Here is a 21,954-nt window from a genome sequence, read left to right on the forward strand (position 1 = left end):
GCTAGGAATTGAACCCAGGTCCCCTGGAAGAGTAGCCAGTTCTCCTAATCGTTGAGCCATCTCTCCAGCCCCTGCGCTTTATTTTTGGAGATGAGAGAGGTCTCTAATTTTGAAATGAGGTCTCTAATTAAACCTGGAGTTTATACATTTGGTCAGGTTAGGTGGCCAATGAGCTTCAGAAATCTACAGTTCCCTTCTGCACAGCAACACTGTGAGTATAGATGCCCAGTGTTTTACCATGGGTTCTGAGCCGGCGAGCTCAAGTCCTCATGGTGTGGGATATCCTTCTGTATATGTGTTGCTTTTATTGGTTAATGAATAAAGAAACTGCTTTGACCTGTGATAGGGCAGAGTAGAGCTAGGCAGGGAAAACTGAACTGAATGCTGGGAGAAAGAAGGCAGAGTCAGGAAGAAGCCATGTAGCCCCTGCCAGAGACAGATGCCAGATGGAACCTTGCCGGTAAGCCACAGCCATGTGGCGATACACAGATGAATAGAAATGGGTTAAAATAAGATGTAAGAGTTAGCCAATAAGAAGCTAGAGCTAATAGGCCAAGCAATGGTTTAATTAATACAGTGTCTGTGTGGTTATTTCTGGTTTGGCAGCCGGGAATGAACAAGCAGATTCCTACAACATCCTCATGCATGTGTGGCGGGAAATTTACCAACCACGCCATCTCTCCAGCTCCAGGTCCTAAGCTCTTGAGGTGTTCTGGAAGTTACTTGGATTTGGATGTTAGAATAAATTTGTTCATTTGAAACGGCATAGAAATTAATGTCAACCAACCCTGCTAGCAAAGGCAGAAGCTCCTCAAGTATGGCAGATGATGGGGCGCTCGTTGATGCTCAGAACGGTGGAGGAGAACTCTGACTTGATGAAGTGAGAAACATTGATGAGTCAAAGGAAAACACAAAATGGAAGATTCTGTCAGGTTTGGACTCAATGAGTTATTAAAAAAAAACATTCAGAGCTCAGAAGCTCATCAAATTCCAGACCCCTCTCTCTTTGTGTGTGTGTGTGTGTGTGTGTGTGTGTGCGCGCGCGCAATGTTTGTGAGACTGTCAGAAAAGAGATTCAGACCCTCAAGCTGGAGTTACAGGAGATTGTGAGTCACACAGCATAGGTGTCAGGAACTGAACCCCAAGAGCAGTATATACTCTGAGCCATCTCTCCAGCACTTTCTATAGATATCACCCCTTCTTCTTTTTACCCCAGTGGTAAAGACATGTGTTCAGCATGTCTTGGGGCCAGGAGGTGAATTTTGTTGCTGCCTAACACAGGGGGTACCTTGTGCCAGGAGAAGTCGGTAGGGCCTGGAGAACCAGCAAGGTGGTGCAATGAGCATCCAGAATCCCACACTGAGAGGCTCTGATCCTCCAGACGTGAGGAAGCACGTGGTGGTGTGCATTTGTACACAGTGGTCCTAGATCACTGCGGGATCTGGGGACATCTGCAAAGACTGGGAGAAACAACTTTCCTTATTAGGGGAGCTGACTGTTAGCAACAGGAGGAGAGAAATACTAGAACTGAGGTCTTCTGGCTGAGGAATTAGAGTCAAATAATCATGTGCAGAGATCCCAGGGTGATACACACATTGTTACACGTATTTCACAGGGAAGGGCTGAGTTGCTGGTTGTTAGCTATTGTATTTGAGTATACAATATCCCACATGGGCTCATGTAGTTCATCGCTTGGTCTCTAGGAGGTGCTGTTTGGAGAAATTACAGAATTTCCAGGTGGAGCCTTGCTGGAGGAAGTGTGTCACTGGGGGTGGGTTTTCAGGTTTTACAGCCTGGCCCAACTTCCTGTTCTTTCTCTCTGCTTCCTGTGTGTGGGTGAAATATGATCTGCCAGCCTCACACCCCTGCTACCATACCTTACCCACGGTGATGAACTGTACCCCACTGGGATTATAAACCAAACAAACCCCTTCTCCCCAAAGTTGCTTTCTGCAGTGGTGTTCTCTTGCAGCAACAGACAAGCAGCTAAGGCAGCAACCTTCCACCAATTCTTAAGACAACAGAGGCTTGATTCAACTGAAAGTGATAGTGATTTTTTTATGTGTTAGACAATAGAAAAGACAATAAAAAAAACCCTCTACAAAGATGTTTATGCCCATTGTTAGAGCCCCATGAGAATGAATGTCTACTGGTAGTCAGAAAACATACAAGAGGAATTCAAAACAGAAGCTTGGGCTATAATTTTCATATTACTGGAGGACAGTTTCACAGATAAACACTGGTAAACACTGGAGAGAGATGCAATCCGGACCAATCGCACCGTGAACTTGAGCGCTGGTCCTATTGGGCAAGGTGTTTGCTGCCTGTTTGTAGTTACTGGTAGTGCTATAGGCAGACTCACAGGTAAGCAACCACCCCTGTGCCTGCTGCCTCAAATCTGAGGGTCTCTGTGGAAGTTGCTGGGAGTTCTTTGGTGAAAAGCCCCATTTCCCTGGTTTTTGTTCTTCCCTTTCTCATTGGGAAGCTGTGGACAGGAGGTTTATGGACTTGCTCCAAGGACGCTGCCTGGTGTGTCTAGTGGCCTCCAGTCCATAGTCTCTGAGGTATGCACGGATGGGAAGGTCAAGGAGAGAAGAGAGGTGGAAGTCTTGCTTGGTGGGCTGAAGGGGCTGCTCAAGGTCCCTGAGTATTACCAAGATAGAAGGAGATTCTTGACTTTAGGCTCAGATGGAGTGTGTATCTCAGTATAGACACAAAGACTTCTGCTTGGGCCTGTGAAGGCCCAATCAATGCTCAGCTTGCTCATCTCGTGACACTGTTAAGGCTTGGGATCATTTCGTGGTGGCTGAGGCTGGAACCAACTGGTACAGACTGGTCTCCTAAACCTTCTCGCTAGAGTTGCCCCAACGTGTGTGGAGAAGACAAAAGATCCAGTAACAGGTTCCCTTGCTCTTGTTTGGATTTGGCTGGGAGGTAGCCCAGCAAATCCATAGCCTCACTACAGACATCTTGAAGCCGAGAAACCTTTTCATAAGGCAAGGACCAACGCCATGCCTGGGAGATGTTCAGGGCATTCCTGGCATTAGTGGCAAAGGAAGGCTGATTCATACTTTTGCCACGGGTGACGTTGTGAACCCAGGTTTGGAGATGGGGCAAGAATTTCAACCCCACAAATTTGTATAACCTGGAGGTCTGGGCCAGCGGTTCCCGAACCAGGTCCTCGTATCTCAGGAGCAGGAAGCGCTGTTGTAGAGCCTCAGGCAGGGCTTGGATGGCCTTGATTATGTCCACGTGGCTTTTGCAGATGATCTGCATGGTATAATAGGGGTAATCTTCCTCCTTGATCGTTTTCAAATGTTCCCCCAGCACAATGCGACTATCAATCATGAGGTCCCCTCTGGTGTGTTCCCGAGATCGGAACACAGCCCGGGGGTCTCGGATCAGGTGTACGATGTGCAGGTTGAGGGAAGGGTCTGTGAGAAGTGGGTAAAGGGCCTGCAGGTTGAAGAAGCGCACCTCCTTGAGTACCACGTGACTGTGAGAGCCGCAGGCCTTCTCCACCATATCAAAGGGTTTCTGGGAACAGAGGCGCTTACAAGGCTCAGGCGAGCTGATCTGGTCACTGGAGAAGAAGTCACAGACAGGTGACGAGCACAGGGCCCGGCTTTGCTCCCATTGGAAAAGGCTGGACTGTTTTCGGGGGCCTGGCTTCATGTAGGCATCAAAGACGCTCATGTCACACAGGAAGACCGAACGCAGAAGGTCCCGCGCAGCCATGTGCAGCTTCCAGGCCGTGCTGCTGGTGAAGCTCATCCACACGTGCCAGGCGGGCTCCATCAGGTAGAAGACATCCGGGTGTTGCCCAAAAACCTGCCCCACAAAAGAGGATCCTGAGCGCCAGGAAGACAGGACCAGCACATGCACGGGCCTCCTGGACTCTTCTTCGTTCTGGACAAAGCCCGTATGTCTGAACGTATGGAAGAAGAGCGCGGCAATTATCATCTGGGAACCCAGGAACAGCAGCAGCTTCCCTTTCTTAGGCAGTATCATCCTTTGGAAGTAGAAGACCTTTAAAGGGTAAGCAGAGGGAGGGGGCTGAGTCAGGCTATGGTGGCATCTACCTTCTGGCTTCTCTTGGACCCCCTCCAAGGAGCAAGATAAAAATTCAGAAACTTCCTGCAAGCCCTTGTCCAAATCCCCCTGCAGAGTAATTCTGGATTCTTGGTTCTTATTGGATCGTTGTGTTCTGTATTTTATCGTCTTTAAAACTTCCCCCTCTGGTCTTTCTTGTCCAAGAACTACCAAGAACATCCCTCCTACTCAGCTACATTCACTCAATATAAGGGACACTGCCACCCCCTGCGCCTTCTACACCCCTGACAGAGTGGCCTGCAGGCAAAGCCGTCTGTCTGATGAAGCCTGGGACCTTCCCACTGCACTCTCCTGAAGGCTAAGGATGAAGGCTGTTAAACTGCCTGGCTTTAGAGTTTTCTCCTTTGTGGCAGAGCTATACATCAATGGGGCATCGGGTTCCTTCTGACTTAGCCCCATCCCATGGGACTAAGAATGTGGGGGAGGGGATCCACAGCTAACTTTGTGCCTATGCAGATGACAAATGAGCTGAAACCATTTCAGCAGAACCATTGATTCTACAGAAGTGTGGTGAGCCAGGCTAGGAGCTGGTTTGAGACACCCGGGGCTGTTTGGTCACAGGGCTTCAGCTTGGGAAATGCCTGGCTGCTTTGCAAACCTACTCAGGACTGTACTGCAGACACTGTCACCTCCTTATCAGGAACTCAGATGTTCATTACACAAAGCCATAACAGAAGAAGGTGTTAGGAGGGTGTTCCATACATCAATGGGGCATCGGGTTCCTTCTGACTTAGCCTCATCCCATGGGACTAAGAATGTGGGGGAGGGGATCCATATATATGAAAAGACTTTCATGTGGGGGGCTTGGTAGGTCAGCCGTGCTCCAGTGGATGGCCTTTATTCCTGATTCCAGAAACTGGACTTGGTGAGGTATTTTTCAAAAAAGGGATAGGAAATTTGGGGTGTGTGGGAGGGGTGAGGAGGTGAGATTGAATCTGAGAAAAGTTGGGGGAGGATTGTATGCATGTATGAAATACTCAAAGAACTAACAAAATATAGTAAAAATCATATAATAATGGAAAGTACATATTTCAATGCAGAGAGAGGGGCAGAGAAAGAGAGTGTGCACCAAAGTCAGCAAGAGGGCTTAGCAGGTAACAGTACCTGCTAATAAACCTGAGTCTGATACCCAGGATGAAAATGATGGAAGGAGGGAAGTGGCCCCTGTGAGTTGTCTTCTACCCTCCACAGGAGCATGTGTGCAAACCCCCCCACACACACACTTTCTAAAAAGAATAAAGATAGTCTGGTATCAAGTGCCATGCTGGTCTCTCCCTCCTAAACAGTTTTAAAAATCAGTTGTTTTACCTTATGTGTGTGAGTGTTGGTTTATCATCCACATGCATACAATACCCTTGGAGACCAGAAGAGGGTGCTGGATGCTTGGGCACTAGAGTTACAGATGCTTGCTAGGCACCATGTGGATGCCGGGAACTGACCCCTGCTCCTCAGTAAGAGCAGCCAGTGCTCTTAACCAGTGAGTCATCTCTCTAGTCCCTCTTAGAGGTTTTATTGCTCTTTTCTGCATCATTCTGGTTCGAATGATTTCTTGATATAAATAACCAAGAGACACAGAGCATAAATATGAACAGCAACAAGGTGCTAATGCATATATATCATCGCGTGTCCTAGAGATTCTCCTCCCTTGTGCCTTAGTAAAGAAGGGAAGGGCTTGCTATTCTCCTGATGACAGGTATCATCATCAATTGCAATCTCTTCCTTTAGGTGGTACATGCCTATAACCCTGTGTACACGGGAGGCAGAAGTAGGAGGATTGCAAGTTCAAGGCCTGCCAGAGTAATTCAGTAAGGTCCTCTCTCAAAAATAAAAGAAATATACTAAAGAGGGCCTACAAGTGTAGGGAGTGGAGGAGGTCCCGAGTGAATGTGTGAGGAGTGGGTGGAGTCCTCAGAGTACATATCATCGACATGAGCATGGCCATAACAAGGACCCCTGTAGAAACGGCGACCTTCCTCTGGTCGTAGTACAAAGGTAGACAGTGTGTACAGAAAGCATCAACCCTTGTCTGGGAGTTTACTGCCGGAGACTGCTCTCCTACAGAGCCCCCCATCTGAAGCTAGCTAGCCCCTTCCCTTTGTATAGTACATAATAAACCCACTGAGTTTTTGGGGTTGTGTTGCAGGTGCCCTCCATCAGGGTGAGCACAGTCTACCATGTCATTTCTTCATTCCCATGTCACCCCAATCATGTTTCCAGGACCCCGCTATGCAGGACATAATAGTAGAGCTCCTGCCTACATAGGCGAGGCCCTGAGTGCTAATGAAAACTTAAGCACTGTTAGAACGACTTCCATTTCAGTCTCTAAGATAGGTTTTACATCTCTACTGGGTAGGTTTTCCTTTTCAGCTTCCCAGGACCTAAATGACCGGAGAAGATTAACTGAGGAACTGTCTAGATCAGGGTGGCCTGTGGGCATGTCTGAATTGTTAAGGTGGAGGATCCACCCTGAATGTGAGCACTGGTCCCTGGGTAGCGCCCACCTCTGGGATTTCCCTGCCATAAGGGACTGCAGTCCTATACCTGTGTGAATCAGGCAAACCCTTTCCAGGCCTAAGTTGTTCATCCCAGGATACTTTGTCACAACAACAGAAACAAAACCAGAACAGGAATGGATAATTTGTGCTCTAGCTCTGGGAGGTTAGTTTTGTCTGACTCTTACTAGATTCCCTTTTCAAACGTTTGTGTTTTTGTAGTAATTTTGAGATAGGCTGGCCTGCATCTTACTGTGTAGCCCACGATAGCCCTAAACTCCTGTTGATTCTTTTGCCTCAGCCTCCTAAGTGCTGGAATCATAGGATCGAGCCACTAAGCCCAGCTTTTTAAATGTTTATAATTAGTGTATTTTAAATGCACAAAGTAATGAGTCTTACGTTGTCATTTTATACTCATATATGATAAGTGTGGATACTCACATATCCTAGTACTCTCTCCTACCCTCTGTCATCCTCTGACCCTCTCTTGTCCTCTGTCACCACTGACCCTCTCTTGTCCTCTGTCACCACTGACCCTCTCTTGTCCTCTGTCACCACTGACCCTCTCTTGTCCTCTGTCACCACTGACCCTCTCAGTCTAGTCATCATTCACAACTTAAAAATATTTTTTGAGGACCTATTGAGTTTAATTAGATTTGCGTGGATAGGAATAGGGGGTGAATATCATTAAATTATATGCATATATGAAATTGCCACAGGACAAAAATAATAAACAAATGTCCTGCCTGCCTGCTCAAATGGGGTCTTTATGGTTCCAATTGTTTTGAAAAGACTGGTTTTCATGAACATCAAGCCCGTAGAGTAAGAACTGAAAACGTGGCTTTCTAAAGACTCCACGCAGGAGGGGAACGGCTAGAAGAGTGCTTGTTGGCTATATCCTGGCATGCCAGGACCCAGGTCTCTGTCTTGCTGAAGACAAGGGGGGGGGGGGAATCTTGCTACAAGCAGTTTGGTTTGGAGGGGAAGTTAGGACATTCTCAGAGCTCTCTGTAGGCAGGGGTAAGTGACACATCTTCAAAGAGGTCACAGCCTTCCCCTGAGGAACTTTCCTAGTGACTTGTGCCAGTTCCTAAGAGCCAGTATTTATCTTGTCGTTAGTCCACAGTGAAAACTCACTTCCAAACCTGCCTAGTTATCTCTGCTACACAACAGTGGGTTCATGTTATTCTGTTGGTTCAGCTGTAGTTCAAACACACGAGGAGATTTAGATGTTTATAAACCCTTAACGATTTCCCTCTTAGGAAGAGACACAGCAAGGCATCCGCCCGACCTACAGCTCTTTGCTTTTTTTTTTACTTTCTTTTTTTTTTTCTATCAGTGTATTATAGAGCACAAAGGACACAGGGACACAGAACACAAAGCATTTCCTTGTTTCTCTCTACCATCTATTGTACGGACACAACAATCTGTCTAACCAAGGGCTCCTGGGTTTCCAAGCTCCCCTTATTTCAAAGGCTTCAGTCACGGGCTTCTTGTCTACACACTTGTAAGATTAAATCCCCAGAAGTAAAATGTGGAGTCAAAAAGCACATGCGCGCACGAGTGTGTGTGTGTATGTGTGTGCGTGCGTGCGTGTGTGTGATTTAGACAGCCATTGCCAGGCAGCCTTCATGCTGCCTGTGAACCTGGAGGGAGGTATTGAGAGTGGGTTTGGGAGGAGGAGGAGGCAGCCACAGAGGTGATTCTTGGAGCTTTCAACTTGCTTCCTCAAGAGGTAGGACATGCTTTGCCAGCTCTCGGGCTTCCCTTGGAAGTCCCCTTAGACATTCTGGAAGTGTGTCATAACCCTCACCAGAGTCTGTGTGGCAGTGGTGCCCCCCCCCCCCCATCTCTCCCATTGCCAGTCATGCTTTCCCTCTGAATATATGTAAAGCATCAATTGAGGGTCAGCCTTTTTCTCTATTTTTTTGTGTGTATGCGTATGTGTGCCTGTTTGAGTGAGGACCCCTGTGAAACTTTTGGTGTCATTTCATTCTTCATATAGCATACCCCTCCCTTCTTTTTCCCTCCCTCCTTCCCTCCCTCTCTCCATTCCTTTCTTCATTTCTTTCTCCCCCTTCTTTCTTTTTGAGCCAGGGCTTCTCACTGGCTCAGAGCTTGCCAAACAGGCTAGGCTGGCTGATCAATGAGCTTGCTGCCCGAGCATGGGGACCTGAGTTCTTATCCTTAGCAGCCAAAGAAAAGCCGGGTGTGGTCAGGTGGGTGCGTCCATCCCGTGTTGTGGCCATCTGGGTGCACGTATCCCATGTGGTCATTTGGGTGCATGCATCCTGTGTTGTGGCCATCTGGGTGCGTCCATCCCATTTTGTGGCCATCTGGGTGCTTCCATCCCATGTTGTGGGAGAACAGAGACAAGAGGCTGGCTGGGACTTGCTGGCCCCAAAGTCTAGTGAGAGGTCCTACCTCAAGTGCAGACACTTGACATCCTTGCTTGGCTTCTGCATGCATGAGCATGTCTTGCTCACTTGCTCACATGTGTACATACAACCCCTCCCATGCCCACAATGCTACCACAGGGGACAGTGTCAGTGAATGCAACTTTCTCTGTCTTGCCCTCTGGGCTTCAAGTTTCAGGGGATGACCAGTTTGTAAAACAGAAGTCCAAGGGGGAACAACTGGAAACTATGTCATTGCTGATTGTGGTTTAAGTGTAGCTGTCCCCTCTCCACTACCACAAGACAGAGAGCTTTTCCTAGGTACAGTCTGAGTATGGGAAACAGTGTAGGACAAAGCTAGGAAGCAATGGCTTGTAGGGGAGAGGAGAACTCAGCCTGCGGACACCCAGAGCCTGGGCTGCAGTTTTACAAGCAGGTCCTGTGACTGCCTCACCCAAAACTAACACCCCCTGGAACTAGGAAAACAGGGGTTTCCTTCCATCCCAGCCCTGGGTCAATGCCGCCCTGCAGGACTTGATGGCTCTGGGCCTTCCTTGTGTGCCAGCTGCTGCTGGCCTTAAGCCAGGCCCTTTCTGTGTTTTCTTCCCCCGCCCTCACCTTTTTTTTTTTTTTTTTTTTTTTTTTGGCAGGGCAGCAGGATGGTGTTGGGGAAGGTCCTGCTCCTTGTTCCTGCCATTCTATCAAGGAGCTGCTTCTCCATCCCTCTGCTTCTGCTCTGTGTAAGCCCTGGCCAGGAAGAACAAGCTCTTGTGAGGCTTGTCTAGTCCAAGGTCACCAGGATCTAAACAGCACCTGTTGTGACTGCCTGCCCCACTAGAGAGCACTCTGGGTCACGTCTCGGGCAGAGTTAGCTCATCTTAACAACCAATAGTAAAGGCAGAGGACAGTCTGTGTGAGGGCCGCTGGCTGGGTACCTGGTGCTTTAGGGAGCTCCGTGGAGAGCAGACACTCCCACTCCGGTTCCAGCCCAAGTCACGGTCTCTTGCTGTTGGGATTCTCTGCTGGAGGTATTGGCATTTCCCCCACTGCCTCTCAGCCCTCCCCACCCTCAGCTACCACACCTCCTTCTAAAGCACACATCTGTAGCTCTCTACGATTCTAACATGTACACGCTAAAACCCAAATCCCCAGGCCTCGTGCCCAGAGCCTGCTTCTGCTTGTCCTTTAATTTCCTGTTCCTTCCTCCGTTCTTCCACCTCTACCCTCGAAGTCAGTTTTCCGATCTGCCCAAGCTGTCTTCTTGCTGAGGAGCCCGGAGACATTTAGAGAACTGTCACTCTTCCTCCAAGAGACTACCCACAGGCCCCTTTCTCCCATAAACAATGCTGTCCCAGGCCTCCCAAATGTCCATTAGCTTCCCAGTCTCTGCACAGGGTACAGTTGCAGGCTTCCCATTGAGGTGCAGCTAAGCCATGTCTTAGCTTGCTCATGGTGTGGAACGCTTCCACAACTGATTCAGACTCCTTACATCCCCTGGATCAGTGAAGATAGTTGGGGAACAAGGAAGAGTCACATTGATAAAAGGCAGAAAGCCCTTTGTGCTTGGTTTGAGACAGGGTTTCATGTGCCTCAGGCTGCCCTCCGAACTGGTCATATAGCCGAGAACGGTCTTGAACTTCTGACCCTCCCACCTCTTTTGTACTCAGATTACAGGTGTGCACCAAATGTCTCAGTGATGGGCGCCTCACATCACTTGAGAATGAAAAAGAAAGTCATCAGAACGTTCGTGTCTTGAGAACCATCATTAGAGGTGGGGGTAAGGGGAAGGCACCAGAGTTAGGGGCTTCCTCCAGCATCCTCACTACAGGAGCCTGAGTTACAGATCCTCCCCAGTCAATCAGGAGCAAGCTTTTCGAAGCAAAATGGGAAGTCCTGACCAAAATCAACTAAACAAGCCACCTAGATGTCAATCTAAGAGGCCAGCATTCTGAAGACTTGAGCAACTCCACTTTAGATTCTCTCGTGGAATGATGTCCCTTTAAGCAGAAGTTAGGAACGGCAGGCAAGGGCTTTGCACAAACAGAAAGAACGGAGGCGGGCTGGGGACACCGGCCTCATTGTAAACAGCCGAGAGACCTGGGAAACTCTTAGGGTTAAGCTCCCAGATAAAAGTGACCACAAACCAAACTTGTTTAAGACAGTGTCTCACGCTGCATCCAAAGCTGGCCCCACACTCACCTCAATCCTCCTGCTTCTGCCTCCTAAGTGCCGGGATGACACACTTAGCTACCACACTCCAAAGAACAAACTCGAGCAGTCTCAGTGCTAGAAGGGTGGGGCCTGGGGCCTCACCAATGCTTGAGTGTCCACAGACAGGGCTGGGCACACGGAGCGGGAAACACCTGTCCATGAAGTCTGAGTGATCCAGTATCTGTGGGGAGCTCTTGCTGCCTCAAGGAATGTGGGACCAGGTATTTTTATCTTATATTTGTAGGATTATTCAGCCCCAGTGAAACAGACTTATCCAAGGCCATCTGAGGCAGAGGTCTCCTCCACCTCAGTTGCTAGGCTAGCCCTACAAATGCCATTTAATTTCACACCTACAGTTCACTTCTGGACTTCCAGAAGCCCTCAAGGGTGCAATTATAAAATACAATCCCACTAGACACAATTGGGCATTCAGAACAGGGCTGGCTGGCCACATCCCTATTTTTCTTTTTTTTTTTAATTCACATTGTATGTATGTAGTGTGTGGCGGTCAGAGGACAGGTGTGGAAACTGACCCACCTTCTGTCAGGTGGGTCTCCGGAATGGAACTAAGAACATCCCCGGAGCCATCTCATGGGCCCCACTCCCCTAGTTTTCAAAACGAACAACTGACGTCTGCTTGATTGACTGTCTGGGTACAATAGCTCTGTTCATTTGACCTAATTAATGGCCACAATCCACTCTGCAAGCCAGACCAAACCTGCAGCTCCTGTCTCCCATCTCCCATGCAGCAGCGAGCAGGAGGGAAACAGGCCTGGAAGTCAGAATCACTTGGGCTACATCACAACAGTTCTTCCCACTTTTCAGAGCTGGCTGGGTAGGGCTTCTGGTAAGCAGCGTGTGTTTCTTTTTCTAGAAGATTCCCTTGGTGATTCAGAGTCTAATTCACCCCCCATCCCCCCCCCCAACCCTCTTCCTGTAGGGTTCAGAATCCTCAGCTTAGATGTCAGATGCTATCTGATACCTGGATCCTGCAGCCTTGGGATAATGCCTGCCCTACGTGGTAGCTGAGGAACTCTCTTCTTACCTTGTTAATGGCTCAGGCTTCCTCAGTGGACTGAGTGGCTTTACTGCCTGCTGGGCAGAGCACCGTTCTTCTCTGACTCAGAAACTCCCCCACGGCTTTCTCCTCCTCCTCCTGGCATTTTGCTTCCCCACCCCTTCTGCTGAACTGACAACCCACCTTCCAGAAAGGCTCCGGCTCTCAAAAAGCTGGGGCTTGAGCAGCTTGATTATCTTGAGGGTGGAGAGATGAGGGGTGGAGGGCGGAGGAGGGGTGGAGGTCAGTGAGGAGCGGCACTCCAGGTGGACTAAGATGAGGAGGGTGAGAGATGACCCCGGAATGTTCTCTCTCCTAAGGCAGCCAGAAAGGCCAGGTCCCTTTATAAGGTATCACAGGAGGAGAAGAGGTCCGGGGAGCGCCAGAAGATGGGGGTGGTAGGTTGCTGCCAGACAGGCAGTAGAAAGCCAATAAGAGTTTGTAAGCCTCACTCCCCGCCTCCTGTCTCCCCCTGCCCCCCCTTCTCCCGTCTTTTACTCTTATCTCTAAGGAGGCTGTATAAAGATTATTTTCTCTGCATCACACCTGTTTCTCCATTCCACCCTAGGGAGGTAACATTTCTCAGCTCCTATGTCATATCCAACATCTTCACCTCCACAGCAGAGGCAACGGATATGTTCTAGGCTGGGGACTACAGATTTACCAGTGTTTAGTCTGATTAAAGGGTGAAGAATTCTCTTTTACTACAAAAAAAAAAAAAAAGCTATTGAAAGATATAGCTTCAGATTGGCGGCTTGTCCGTGGCAAGTCACATACTCACTCTTGATGGAGGAAGGTCATTGGCTAATAAAGGCACTGCCCTGGCCCATTTTATTGGTTAGAGGATAGGTGGGAGGAGTAAACAGAACAAAATGCTGTGAGGAAGAGGAAGTGAGGTCAGAGACTCGACCGCTTTCCTCTCGGGAGCAGACGCCTCAGAGAGAGACGCCATGCCCCGCTCCCGGGATGAAGCTCCGACCCAGGATGGACTAGGCTGGAATCTCCCCGGTAAGCGCACCTTGGGGTGCTACATACAGATGATTAGAGGTGGGCTAAATTAATATGTGAGAATTAGCCTAGAAGAGAGTGGGCCAGGCAGTGTTTGGAGGAATACAGTGTCTGTGTAATTATTTTGGGGCATAAGGTAGCTGGGCAGGCGGCTGGGGTGTTGGGGACGCAACCCCACCGCCACACTTATTACTTCACACTCTGGGCTGCTTTATCTGTTGTCAACAGTCTAAAACAGTAGATACAGATGGGAGAATGGAAACTTCCAGAGTAGAGAAGCTGAGTGCTGACTGGACTATCAGTACAAATAAGGAGGACGATGCCTGCCTTCCACACCGTGAATGTTAGGATTAGGGTACACACGCCCCCTTGGCCAATGCTATGATACTAACAAGGGTTTAAAGGTGTTAGTTACGGAGACTGCAGAGATGGCTTAGCTGTTAGGAGCACACACTGCTCTTGCAGAGGTTCCTAGTTCAGTTCTAGCACCCGCATCCGGTGTAATTCCAGCTCCCCGGGGATCTAAAGCCATTGGCCTCTGTAGGCACTTGGCACCCGTGAGCACATATCCACACAACTCACATACCCATAAACAAATCTTGAAAAGGTGTTAGTTATTATTTAATAATGACTGTACCTCTTCTTAATAGCTGCTATTTTCCAGGCTTCACAAAAGAACAACCAGGCTGCGAAGGAGTGAGTCACACCCAGGACTGGCAGATTCCCATCAGCTGTGCCTCCGAAGGCCTTATCGTTCTACAAATGACAAGAACCTGCGGGGGGAGGCTCCCGAGTATTGACTTCAGCCGTATCCCTTCCTCCCTTCCTGTTTCCTCCTGGCACTGAGCAGGCAGAGGTCTCTTCTGAGAGGCTGTTCAGAGATGGGCAACCGTGTGCTGCTCTTGTTCTCAGTTTAGGAGTGGTCCTCACTGAGTGTCAAAGAACTGAAGAATGCAGGATGTGCAGGGAAGGGGATACAACCCCCAGTCATCCTGCTGCCCAGGGAGCTTCTGCTTACTGTTTCCCCATGCATGTAGAAATCTGTGTAATTAGCCAGCCATAGTGCCTCATGCCAGACACACCAGCACAGAGATGATCTGTATGTTCTCTCTGTCTCTGTGTGTGCATGCGTGTGTGTAGGCCAAAGGTAGATGATGTCAGGTGCCTTCTTTTATTGCCCTCCACTTATTTATCATTTGAAACAAGATCTGTTACTGACTTCAGAACTCAGGACTTTGACTGGACCAGCTGACCACCAAGTTCCCAGAACGCCCGGCTCTGTTACGGCAGTGCTGGGATTACAGGCATTTGCTGCCCTGCTCTGCCTTTTTATGTGGATGCTGGGAATCAGTCTGCTCCTCACACTCGCAAAGTGAGTGCTCTCTAAGTCATCTCTGCCCTTGTTTTTGCTTTAAGGTAATTTAAGTTATAAAATACAATTTGGACAAAAAGGTAACCAAAAAAAAAGGCATTATCTCTTAAAAATAAGAATGCTTTAGTTCTCTGGAAACATTATGGCTGTTCATAACAACAGAAAGAACAAACAAATCTGATTGGTTGGACTGAAAATCTTGCACTGAATATCAATTGACAATGATGGAACATTCAAGCAAGCCCGGGCTGACCTGGAAATCACCAGGCAGCCAAGCATAGCCTGGAGTTTGTGATTATTCCTCCTGCCTCAGCTTCCAAGTGCTAGGATTACAGGCTCCAGCTGCTGTACCTGGCTCCCGCCAATGCTTTTTGGAAGAGGTCTTTTTCATTAAAACTAGGCAGGTATCCACAGATAAATTTTTTTGAAGCTGAGACCTCCCTAGAGTTTCCTCGTAGAAACCTATGAGGAGCACCCTGAGTTCTGTTGATTTTTCTCTGACAGTGGTGTTTTTTGTAGGATGAGTCAGGGTTTTGTTGAACAGCAGCCTCCCTTTGGAAGCACAGGGAGCATGTCCTCTTGGGGAGCAGGGCACGTGCTACACAACATTGTTTGTCCTTTACGATCCTCTTATCTTCAGTGATCAAGGCCACCCGGTTTCAGTTGTGGAAAACCCAGACGGATTGCCTTACCAATCTTGTTATTTTAGCTTCCATGTAACTTTTAGGAAAAGCTTAGAAAACAAAAGCAAACAATTTTTTTAGAAATCCTTTCTCTTAAGACTCTTTTTTCCAAGTGACTGAAGCCTAAAAAAGTTAGTGAAAACACAAGCAATTATATTGATCATATGCACATGTTCTGTCTTTAAAGTAATTGTTTTGTAAATATTACCATGGTTAAGTCATCATCTTAATAGAATGCCATCGGTTTAACGACATTTGATATATCTTGAACTTTGAACTTCGAACATTTTATAGTCTTTAATCACGAAGCATATGCCATCCTTAAGTCTTATCTGTCACACACCAGCACAGAGATGATTTGTATGTTCTCTCTCTCTCTCTCTCTCTCTCTCTCTCTCTGTGTGTGTGTGTGTGTGTGTGTGTGTGTCTGTGTGTGTGTGTGCGCATGTGTGAGGACACACAGTGAGTTCTGTGTCTTAGGTTAAAATTTCCTATATTCTGTTCTTTTATGTTTTATTTTTAGGACAAAAGCTTACTTTATCAATGCCATGAGTGATGTATTCCCTTGCAAAAAGATCCATCCAGCAGTGGTCCTGTCCCCATAATAAAGGCATGAGATTTTCACCTGAGCAGCCAATGGCTCCCTACTACCTGACTGTGCTGCAAGGGGCTAGAGTAAATGGAGATTGGGGAAGATGGGGGATCCATCTGAGTGGCTATGAGGAAGCCCTCACTGGTGCTGGATAAGGCTTTCTAGGTGTGGTCGGTGAGGGGAGGAATGCCCACACCCATGTAAGTAGCTCCCTGCCTAGGCTCTGCAGGGAAACTCAATGAATGCATTGGCTCCCCAGAGCCAACTTTGGTAGAATTGTCCCTCTGTTTGTCATTACAATCGTGGGAGGAGCATAGATGCCGCTTTACATCTCCCCATAGGAAGAATTTTAGCAACAACCACAGATAATCTGTCCTGGTTTGAATAAGAACGGTCTCTTTAGCAGTGGTTCTCAACCTTCCTAATGCTGCGACCCTTTAATAAAGTTCCTCGTGTTGTGGTGAATATAAAATTATTTTCATTGCTACGTCATAACTATAATTTTGTTACTGTTATGAATTATGATGGAAATATCTGATATGCAGGATATCTGATATGTGACTCCCAAAGGGGTGGCAATCCACAGGTTGAGAACTGCTACCCAATACTGCATATATGTGAATGCTTAATCACTGGGAAGCGGAACTGTTTGGGAAGGATTAGGAGGTGTGGCCTTGTTGGAGTAAATGTGGTCTTGTTGGAGGAGGTGGGTCACTTGGAGGAGTGGGCTTGTTGTTTCAAAAGCTCAAGCCAGACCCAATCTCTCTCTCTCTCTTCCCATGGATCATGATGTAGAGCTCTCAGTTCCTGCTCCAGTGCCATTCCTGGCTGCTTCTCACTATGATTAACACTCTAAAACTGTAAGCAAGCCCCTAGTTAAATGCTTTCAAGAGTAGCCTTGATCATGGTGTCTTCTTACAGCAAGAAAATAGTAACCAAGACATAATCTGTCTTTATTTAACCATTTCTAGAAAAAAATATAACTTTATAATTATACCCCTTTAAAAATATCTTACCTACTTAACTGTTTTCATTTTACTTTTGTAAATAAGAGTTAATACAAATTACATACAATACACACTATGTTAAATTAAGATTACCTGTATACATGTTGCTAAACCAACAACCTTCCTTCCTTCCTTCCCTCCCTCCTTCCTTGCTTCCTTCTTTCTTTACTTCCTTTTTTCCTTTCTTCTTTCCTTCTCTCCCTCCCTCTTTCCCATCCTTTCTTCCTTCCTCCCTTCATTTTTCCTTACTGTCTTACATAATCTGAAATTTAGAGGAAGCTTTACATTTGATTTACCTTCCAGCAGAGCCTGTAGAGTTATCAATGACCTTGTGTAGAATATTTTTGTAAACACAAAAAGGATGAGGAAGAAAAGATAAGCAGAAAGCCAAAATCTACACATTAGGCCTGTAGTTGTAATTGCGACTGGGGAAGGGAGGCAATCAGCTGGAATTCACAACTGAAGCTATGGATGAGCTTCCCATGGTTGGCCTTGGAGCTTCTTTTCCCATTGTAGGCACGTTTATATCTTAGGATAAGCAGTAGCAATCCCCTGTTAGTAATAGTTTATCTTTAAACTGTTTTTAAGGGCACAATGGGCTCATTTTTAAATTTTATTTCATGAGTGTGGTGGTGTTTCACCTGCATATATGTCCATGCACCACACCTGTGCCCAATGCTTGCAGAGGTCCTGCGATCCCCTGGAACTGGAGTTACAGATGTTTTTGTTTGTTTGTTTGTTTTGAGACAGGGTTTCTCTGTAGCTTTTGGAGCCTGTCCTGGAACCAGCTCTGGTAGACCAGGTTGGCCTCGAACTCACAGAGATCCACCTGCTTCTGCCTCCTGAGTGCTGGGACTAAAGATGTGTGCCACCACCGCCTGGCTTAAAGATGTTTTTGAGCTGCCATGTGGGTGCTGGGAACTGGAAAAGAGCAGCCAGTACTTAATCGGTTAGCCGTATCTCTGGCCTCACAGCCATTTACAGTCTTGATTTGTTTATCAGTGCTCTTCCATCTTTGTCAGAGGTGTGTGTGTGCGTGTGTGTGTGTGTGTGTGTGTGTGAGAGAGAGAGAGAGAGAGAGAGAGAGAGAGAGAGAGAGAGAGAGAGAGAAAATAATGTGATCAAGTATACAAGTGAAGGCACTGGCCCCAGATGGAAGCATGTGGAGTCTGTCCCTGACTGGAGGGCAGGCAGTGTGCACTAGCACAGATTCAATAGGCAGGCGACATGCTGGGCTTCAGGCAATACGCTGGGCTTTGTAGAAATGCCTTCTCATTGTTTTTCTTGTTTACTTGTCTGCTAGATCTGAGGATGGAACCAGAGTTCAGGAAATTTAAACAGAAGACAAGGAAAAGCCAGGCTTGGTGGCACATGAGGGAGGTGGAGGCAGTCAGGAGGGTCAAGAGTTCAAGATTGGTCTCCACTATATAGTGAGTTTGAGGTAAGCATAGTTACGGGAGACCCTGTCTTAAAAGAACAAACAAAACCAGAAAGAAGCTGGTCTGAATGGGCATCTATGAGAACAATTGGAGACTATGTTAAGGTGACTCAAATAAGGTGGACAAGTGACATGAAATGCCTTTTGGGGAAGAGAGGTCCTGAGCTTCAAATGACAATAGTACAGCTGCCCAGGCCCAGACCTGTAGGAGAGACCCAACCAATCACCTTGCTAGCAGGGGGCGGGGTTCCCCGAGGATATTTTTTACTTATAAAGATTGCGGGCGTGCTCCCAACCACCCGTTCTGCTTTCCTGTTCTCCACAGGAACCTGTGGTTCTGTAAGTCTATTTCCCCATTAAAGCTGTATATATTATTTTTTTTTTTTTTTTTTTTTTTCAATTAGATGAACATTTTATTTGGTTATTAATATTATATAACTATTAAATACTTTGGTTGACATCCAACAGCATTCAAAGCAGTTATTCTTTTTTTTTTTTTTTTTTTTTTTTTTTTTTAAATTTATTTATTTATTAAGGATTTCTGCTTCGTCCCCACAACCGCTTCCCATTTCCCTCCCCCTCCCCCGAACAATTCCCCCTCCCTCATCTGCTCGAAGAGCAATCAGGGTTCCCTGACCTGTGGGAAGCCCACCGGACAGAAATCTCAAGGTCCAAATCAGGAGCAGAAGGAGACGGAGCACGAGCAAGGAACTCAGGACCACGAGGGGTGCACCCACACACTAAGACAATGGGGATGTTCTATTGGGATCTCACCAAGGCCAGCTGGCCTAGGTCTGAAAAAACATGGGATAAATCCGGACTAGCTGAACATAGCGGACAATGAGGAATACTGAGAATTCAAGAACAATTGCAGTGGGTTTTTGATCCTACTGCACGTACTAGCTGTATATATTATTACAATCTGTCTGCATTCATTTATGCCGATACACAGACCCAGGGTCATGACTTGGCCTGCCCCATGATGATCTGCTGGAGCACGTGAAGGGACCTGACCCATAGACCCAAAGCTGCAGGATTTCCACAACACAGGACGCCAGCGGGATGGCCAGGAAGAGTCTTAGGGGGGGACCCAGCATTGAACGTGTGGTGGAGACCAGGGGCCTCGAGCCGGGCCAATGAGTCCTTGCAATGAACACTTGTAAGTGAGATGTATGGACCACGGAGCACACAACGTGACTTGTTGGGTCACACTGCAGCTTCCACGACAAGATTTTTAAATTCCTCCCCCATTATTTCTTTTTAATTCTCATTTTATTTTCTTTATTTTTTCTTTCAAATTTTGTTTTATTTGGGGGGGGGGGATTGCAGGGTGGAGGGCAGATGGGAAGGTATGAGAAATGAATGGGACCAAGATACAGGATGTGAAAAACATGCAGATCCAGAGGGATCACCTACAGGATACTGAGTCCTTGCAGAGTTGCTCCAGGAACAAGACTAGAGTGTGACAGTGGCCTTAGGATCACAAACAGGGCAAGAAGCCTGCTTAACATCTGATACAAAGGCAGTTATCTTTAGAAAGGGGGAGTCAGGAAGGTCTGGAGGCAGCCACGAGGAGCAAGGAGACAATTGTCCCACTGCAGGGTTGGGAGAGACACAGCTGCCTCTTGAGAAGAGGTAGAAGCAGTGTCCTAGATAAGACCTGGGTTTTCTTTACGGCAGGAAGACGGAGGGATGAGGTGTGTTGTCCTGATAGTGAGTTCCTGGAGGTTTCAAGGGATGGAAAGCATGAGAGATGGAGTCAGAAAATCAGATACATAGAGTCATTGAAGAAGGCATGCAAGGGACAGGGAACAATGGATACGAGAAGTCAATCTTCTTGCATGACCCAGGTGAAGGAGGGAAAGGGAAACAATGCAAACAGAAAACCATGGTCTCAGGCAGACACACGTGGCCAAACAATGACTACTTAAGGAAAAGGGTCATAGTGTGCCTGCTGGGGGAGTTCCGCGTCCTCTGTCTTTTCCAATTGGAAGTCAGGGAGATGTGTTGTTGAAACACTCGAAGCCGGTATCCCACAGTCCAGAGACAGTGTCACCATTTCTCCTGATGGTGAAAAGCACGTGAAGACACTCTGACTGAGGGGATGAGAGTTGTCACGTGGGGAGGGAAGGGAGGTGATGTTGGGACGGAGCACTGAAGGGCAGGGTGATTCTCCAGAGACCCGACTCACGTGGCACAGTTGTGAATTTAGGTTGATGCAGTGTCTTGAGGGTGGTGTTTGGTGGCATCTTCCCAAAGACCTTCAGTCTCACGGTTACTGTTTTGTGGTTGCAAGAGGGCTGCTCCACTCTGCAGTAAGTAGGTTGCAGCCAGGGGTCACACAGAAGGACACACAAGTAGGAAATGAGTCTATTGGGAAGAGGGGGTTCAGAGGGAGTGGGGCAGGAGTAGAGGGTGATGGGAAGGAGTGTTATAAAAATACATTATATATGCAGATGAAGTTATCAAAAAGTAAAAAGATCACTTTTGTAGCAGCTCGGTAGAATGACGCATGTCTATAATCCCAACATATGGTTGGCAGAGACAGAAGGATCACTGCAGAGCTTGAAGCCAGCCTGGGCTACAGAGTGAGAGCCTGTTTCAAACAAAACAAAGCAAATCTCTTGTTTAGTCAGGCCTGCTTTTTGTGTCTAAACTGCTTCCGTGAGAACCTGCCAGCTAGTGTAAGAGGCACGAAAGGCAGCTCCCAATGGCCATGGTTGTCCTCTCTGAGGCCATGCCAGATCAGCCAACCTCCCGACACTTGGAGAAGCCCACCCAACTCAGCAGACCCGCAACAACCACCACGGATGCATGAGAAATCGCAGTTCTTATACAGTACCGAAATCCTTGAAGGATTGTTCCTCAGCATTATTGTCGCCTCAGATAACTGACACAGTCTCCCAGGCTGCGCTCTGACACAAGCCTTACCCCTGTGCGCCCAGCTCATCTGGAGAGAGAACCTCTTCTCATCTGCAAACGCTCAGCACTCAGTAGAGCGCCTGCCCTACAGAGAGCATTAGGCAAAAGCCCGCGGAGAAGAGAATGAATGAGTGAACCTTTGTTCCACCTGAAGAAAGGAACTCACCGTTTCGTGTGCAACAGGTGCAATTTCCAAAGACCAAACAATGTAATCAAATGAATGTACTCAAGGGAAACCTGGTTCAATAAGATATGTGAAGCAACCATCGCAGATAAAGGACCTCACACTGCAAGCACAGGGGTTATGTTTCAAACAGTGGGCACTTCATTTTACATTTTATTACATCGTGCGGATCAATTTAAAGATAGCCTAAATCCTATAATACCATTTAAAGAACAGAGTGCAAACAAGTGGATATGACTCAGTCTAAATATCCTTACCATTTTATCTTTAGTACACACTGCCAAGTCATTGTGACGGCTGGCATTTCCTAAATAATATCAAGAGGCTTGCAACTTCTGGAAAGGGAGACATTATTTGCATTGATATAGAAAAAAAAAAGAGAAAGAGGAAAGACATTATCTAGTGGGGTGTGTGTGGTGGGGGGGTGAGTGTGCCAACATCGTGGATGTGTTAAAGTGTGTCCTCGGGGTTTTTAAGAC

At 47.3% G+C, this 21,954-nt stretch overlaps 1 protein-coding gene and 1 long non-coding RNA gene across 4 annotated transcripts; both read right to left on the reverse strand.

Annotated features, from left to right (window-relative positions):
* Nucleotides 1–2,177: 2,177 nt before the first annotated feature.
* Nucleotides 2,178–12,608, reverse strand: Chst4 (carbohydrate sulfotransferase 4). Of its 3 annotated transcripts, none has more exons than XM_041649448.1 (2): nt 12,414–12,608; nt 2,178–4,029 (listed from the first exon to the last, which is right to left on the reverse strand). In XM_041649448.1, exon 2 carries the CDS (start codon nt 4,009–4,011, stop codon nt 2,854–2,856), a length of 1,158 nt encoding a protein of 385 aa, XP_041505382.1. In that variant the 5' UTR covers nt 4,012–4,029; nt 12,414–12,608; the 3' UTR covers nt 2,178–2,853. The 3 variants fall into 3 exon arrangements, with proteins under 3 accessions (XP_041505382.1, XP_041505381.1, XP_041505383.1); XM_041649447.1 differs by lacking the exon at nt 12,414–12,608 and adding an exon at nt 12,258–12,407; XM_041649449.1 differs by lacking the exon at nt 12,414–12,608 and adding an exon at nt 11,201–11,228.
* A 7,699-nt stretch (nt 12,609–20,307) lies between these two features.
* Nucleotides 20,308–21,532, reverse strand: LOC121446816. The gene is made up of 3 exons (XR_005974138.1): nt 21,458–21,532; nt 20,561–20,679; nt 20,308–20,433 (listed from the first exon to the last, which is right to left on the reverse strand). It is a non-coding gene; the product is annotated as an uncharacterized LOC121446816 (long non-coding RNA).
* Nucleotides 21,533–21,954: the final 422 nt, after the last annotated feature.

The sequence above is a fragment of the Microtus oregoni genome, unplaced genomic scaffold (assembly GCF_018167655.1).
Source record: "Microtus oregoni isolate MIOR12 unplaced genomic scaffold, Mior012 000004F_ref0000308, whole genome shotgun sequence".
Lineage (NCBI taxonomy): Eukaryota > Metazoa > Chordata > Mammalia > Rodentia > Cricetidae > Microtus > Microtus oregoni.

What these genes read in the sequence shown, in the direction of transcription:
- Chst4 (XM_041649448.1), bottom strand. Translation starts at nt 4,011, where the DNA reads ATGATACTGCCTAAGAAAGGGAAGCTGCTGCTGTTCCTGGGTTCCCAG.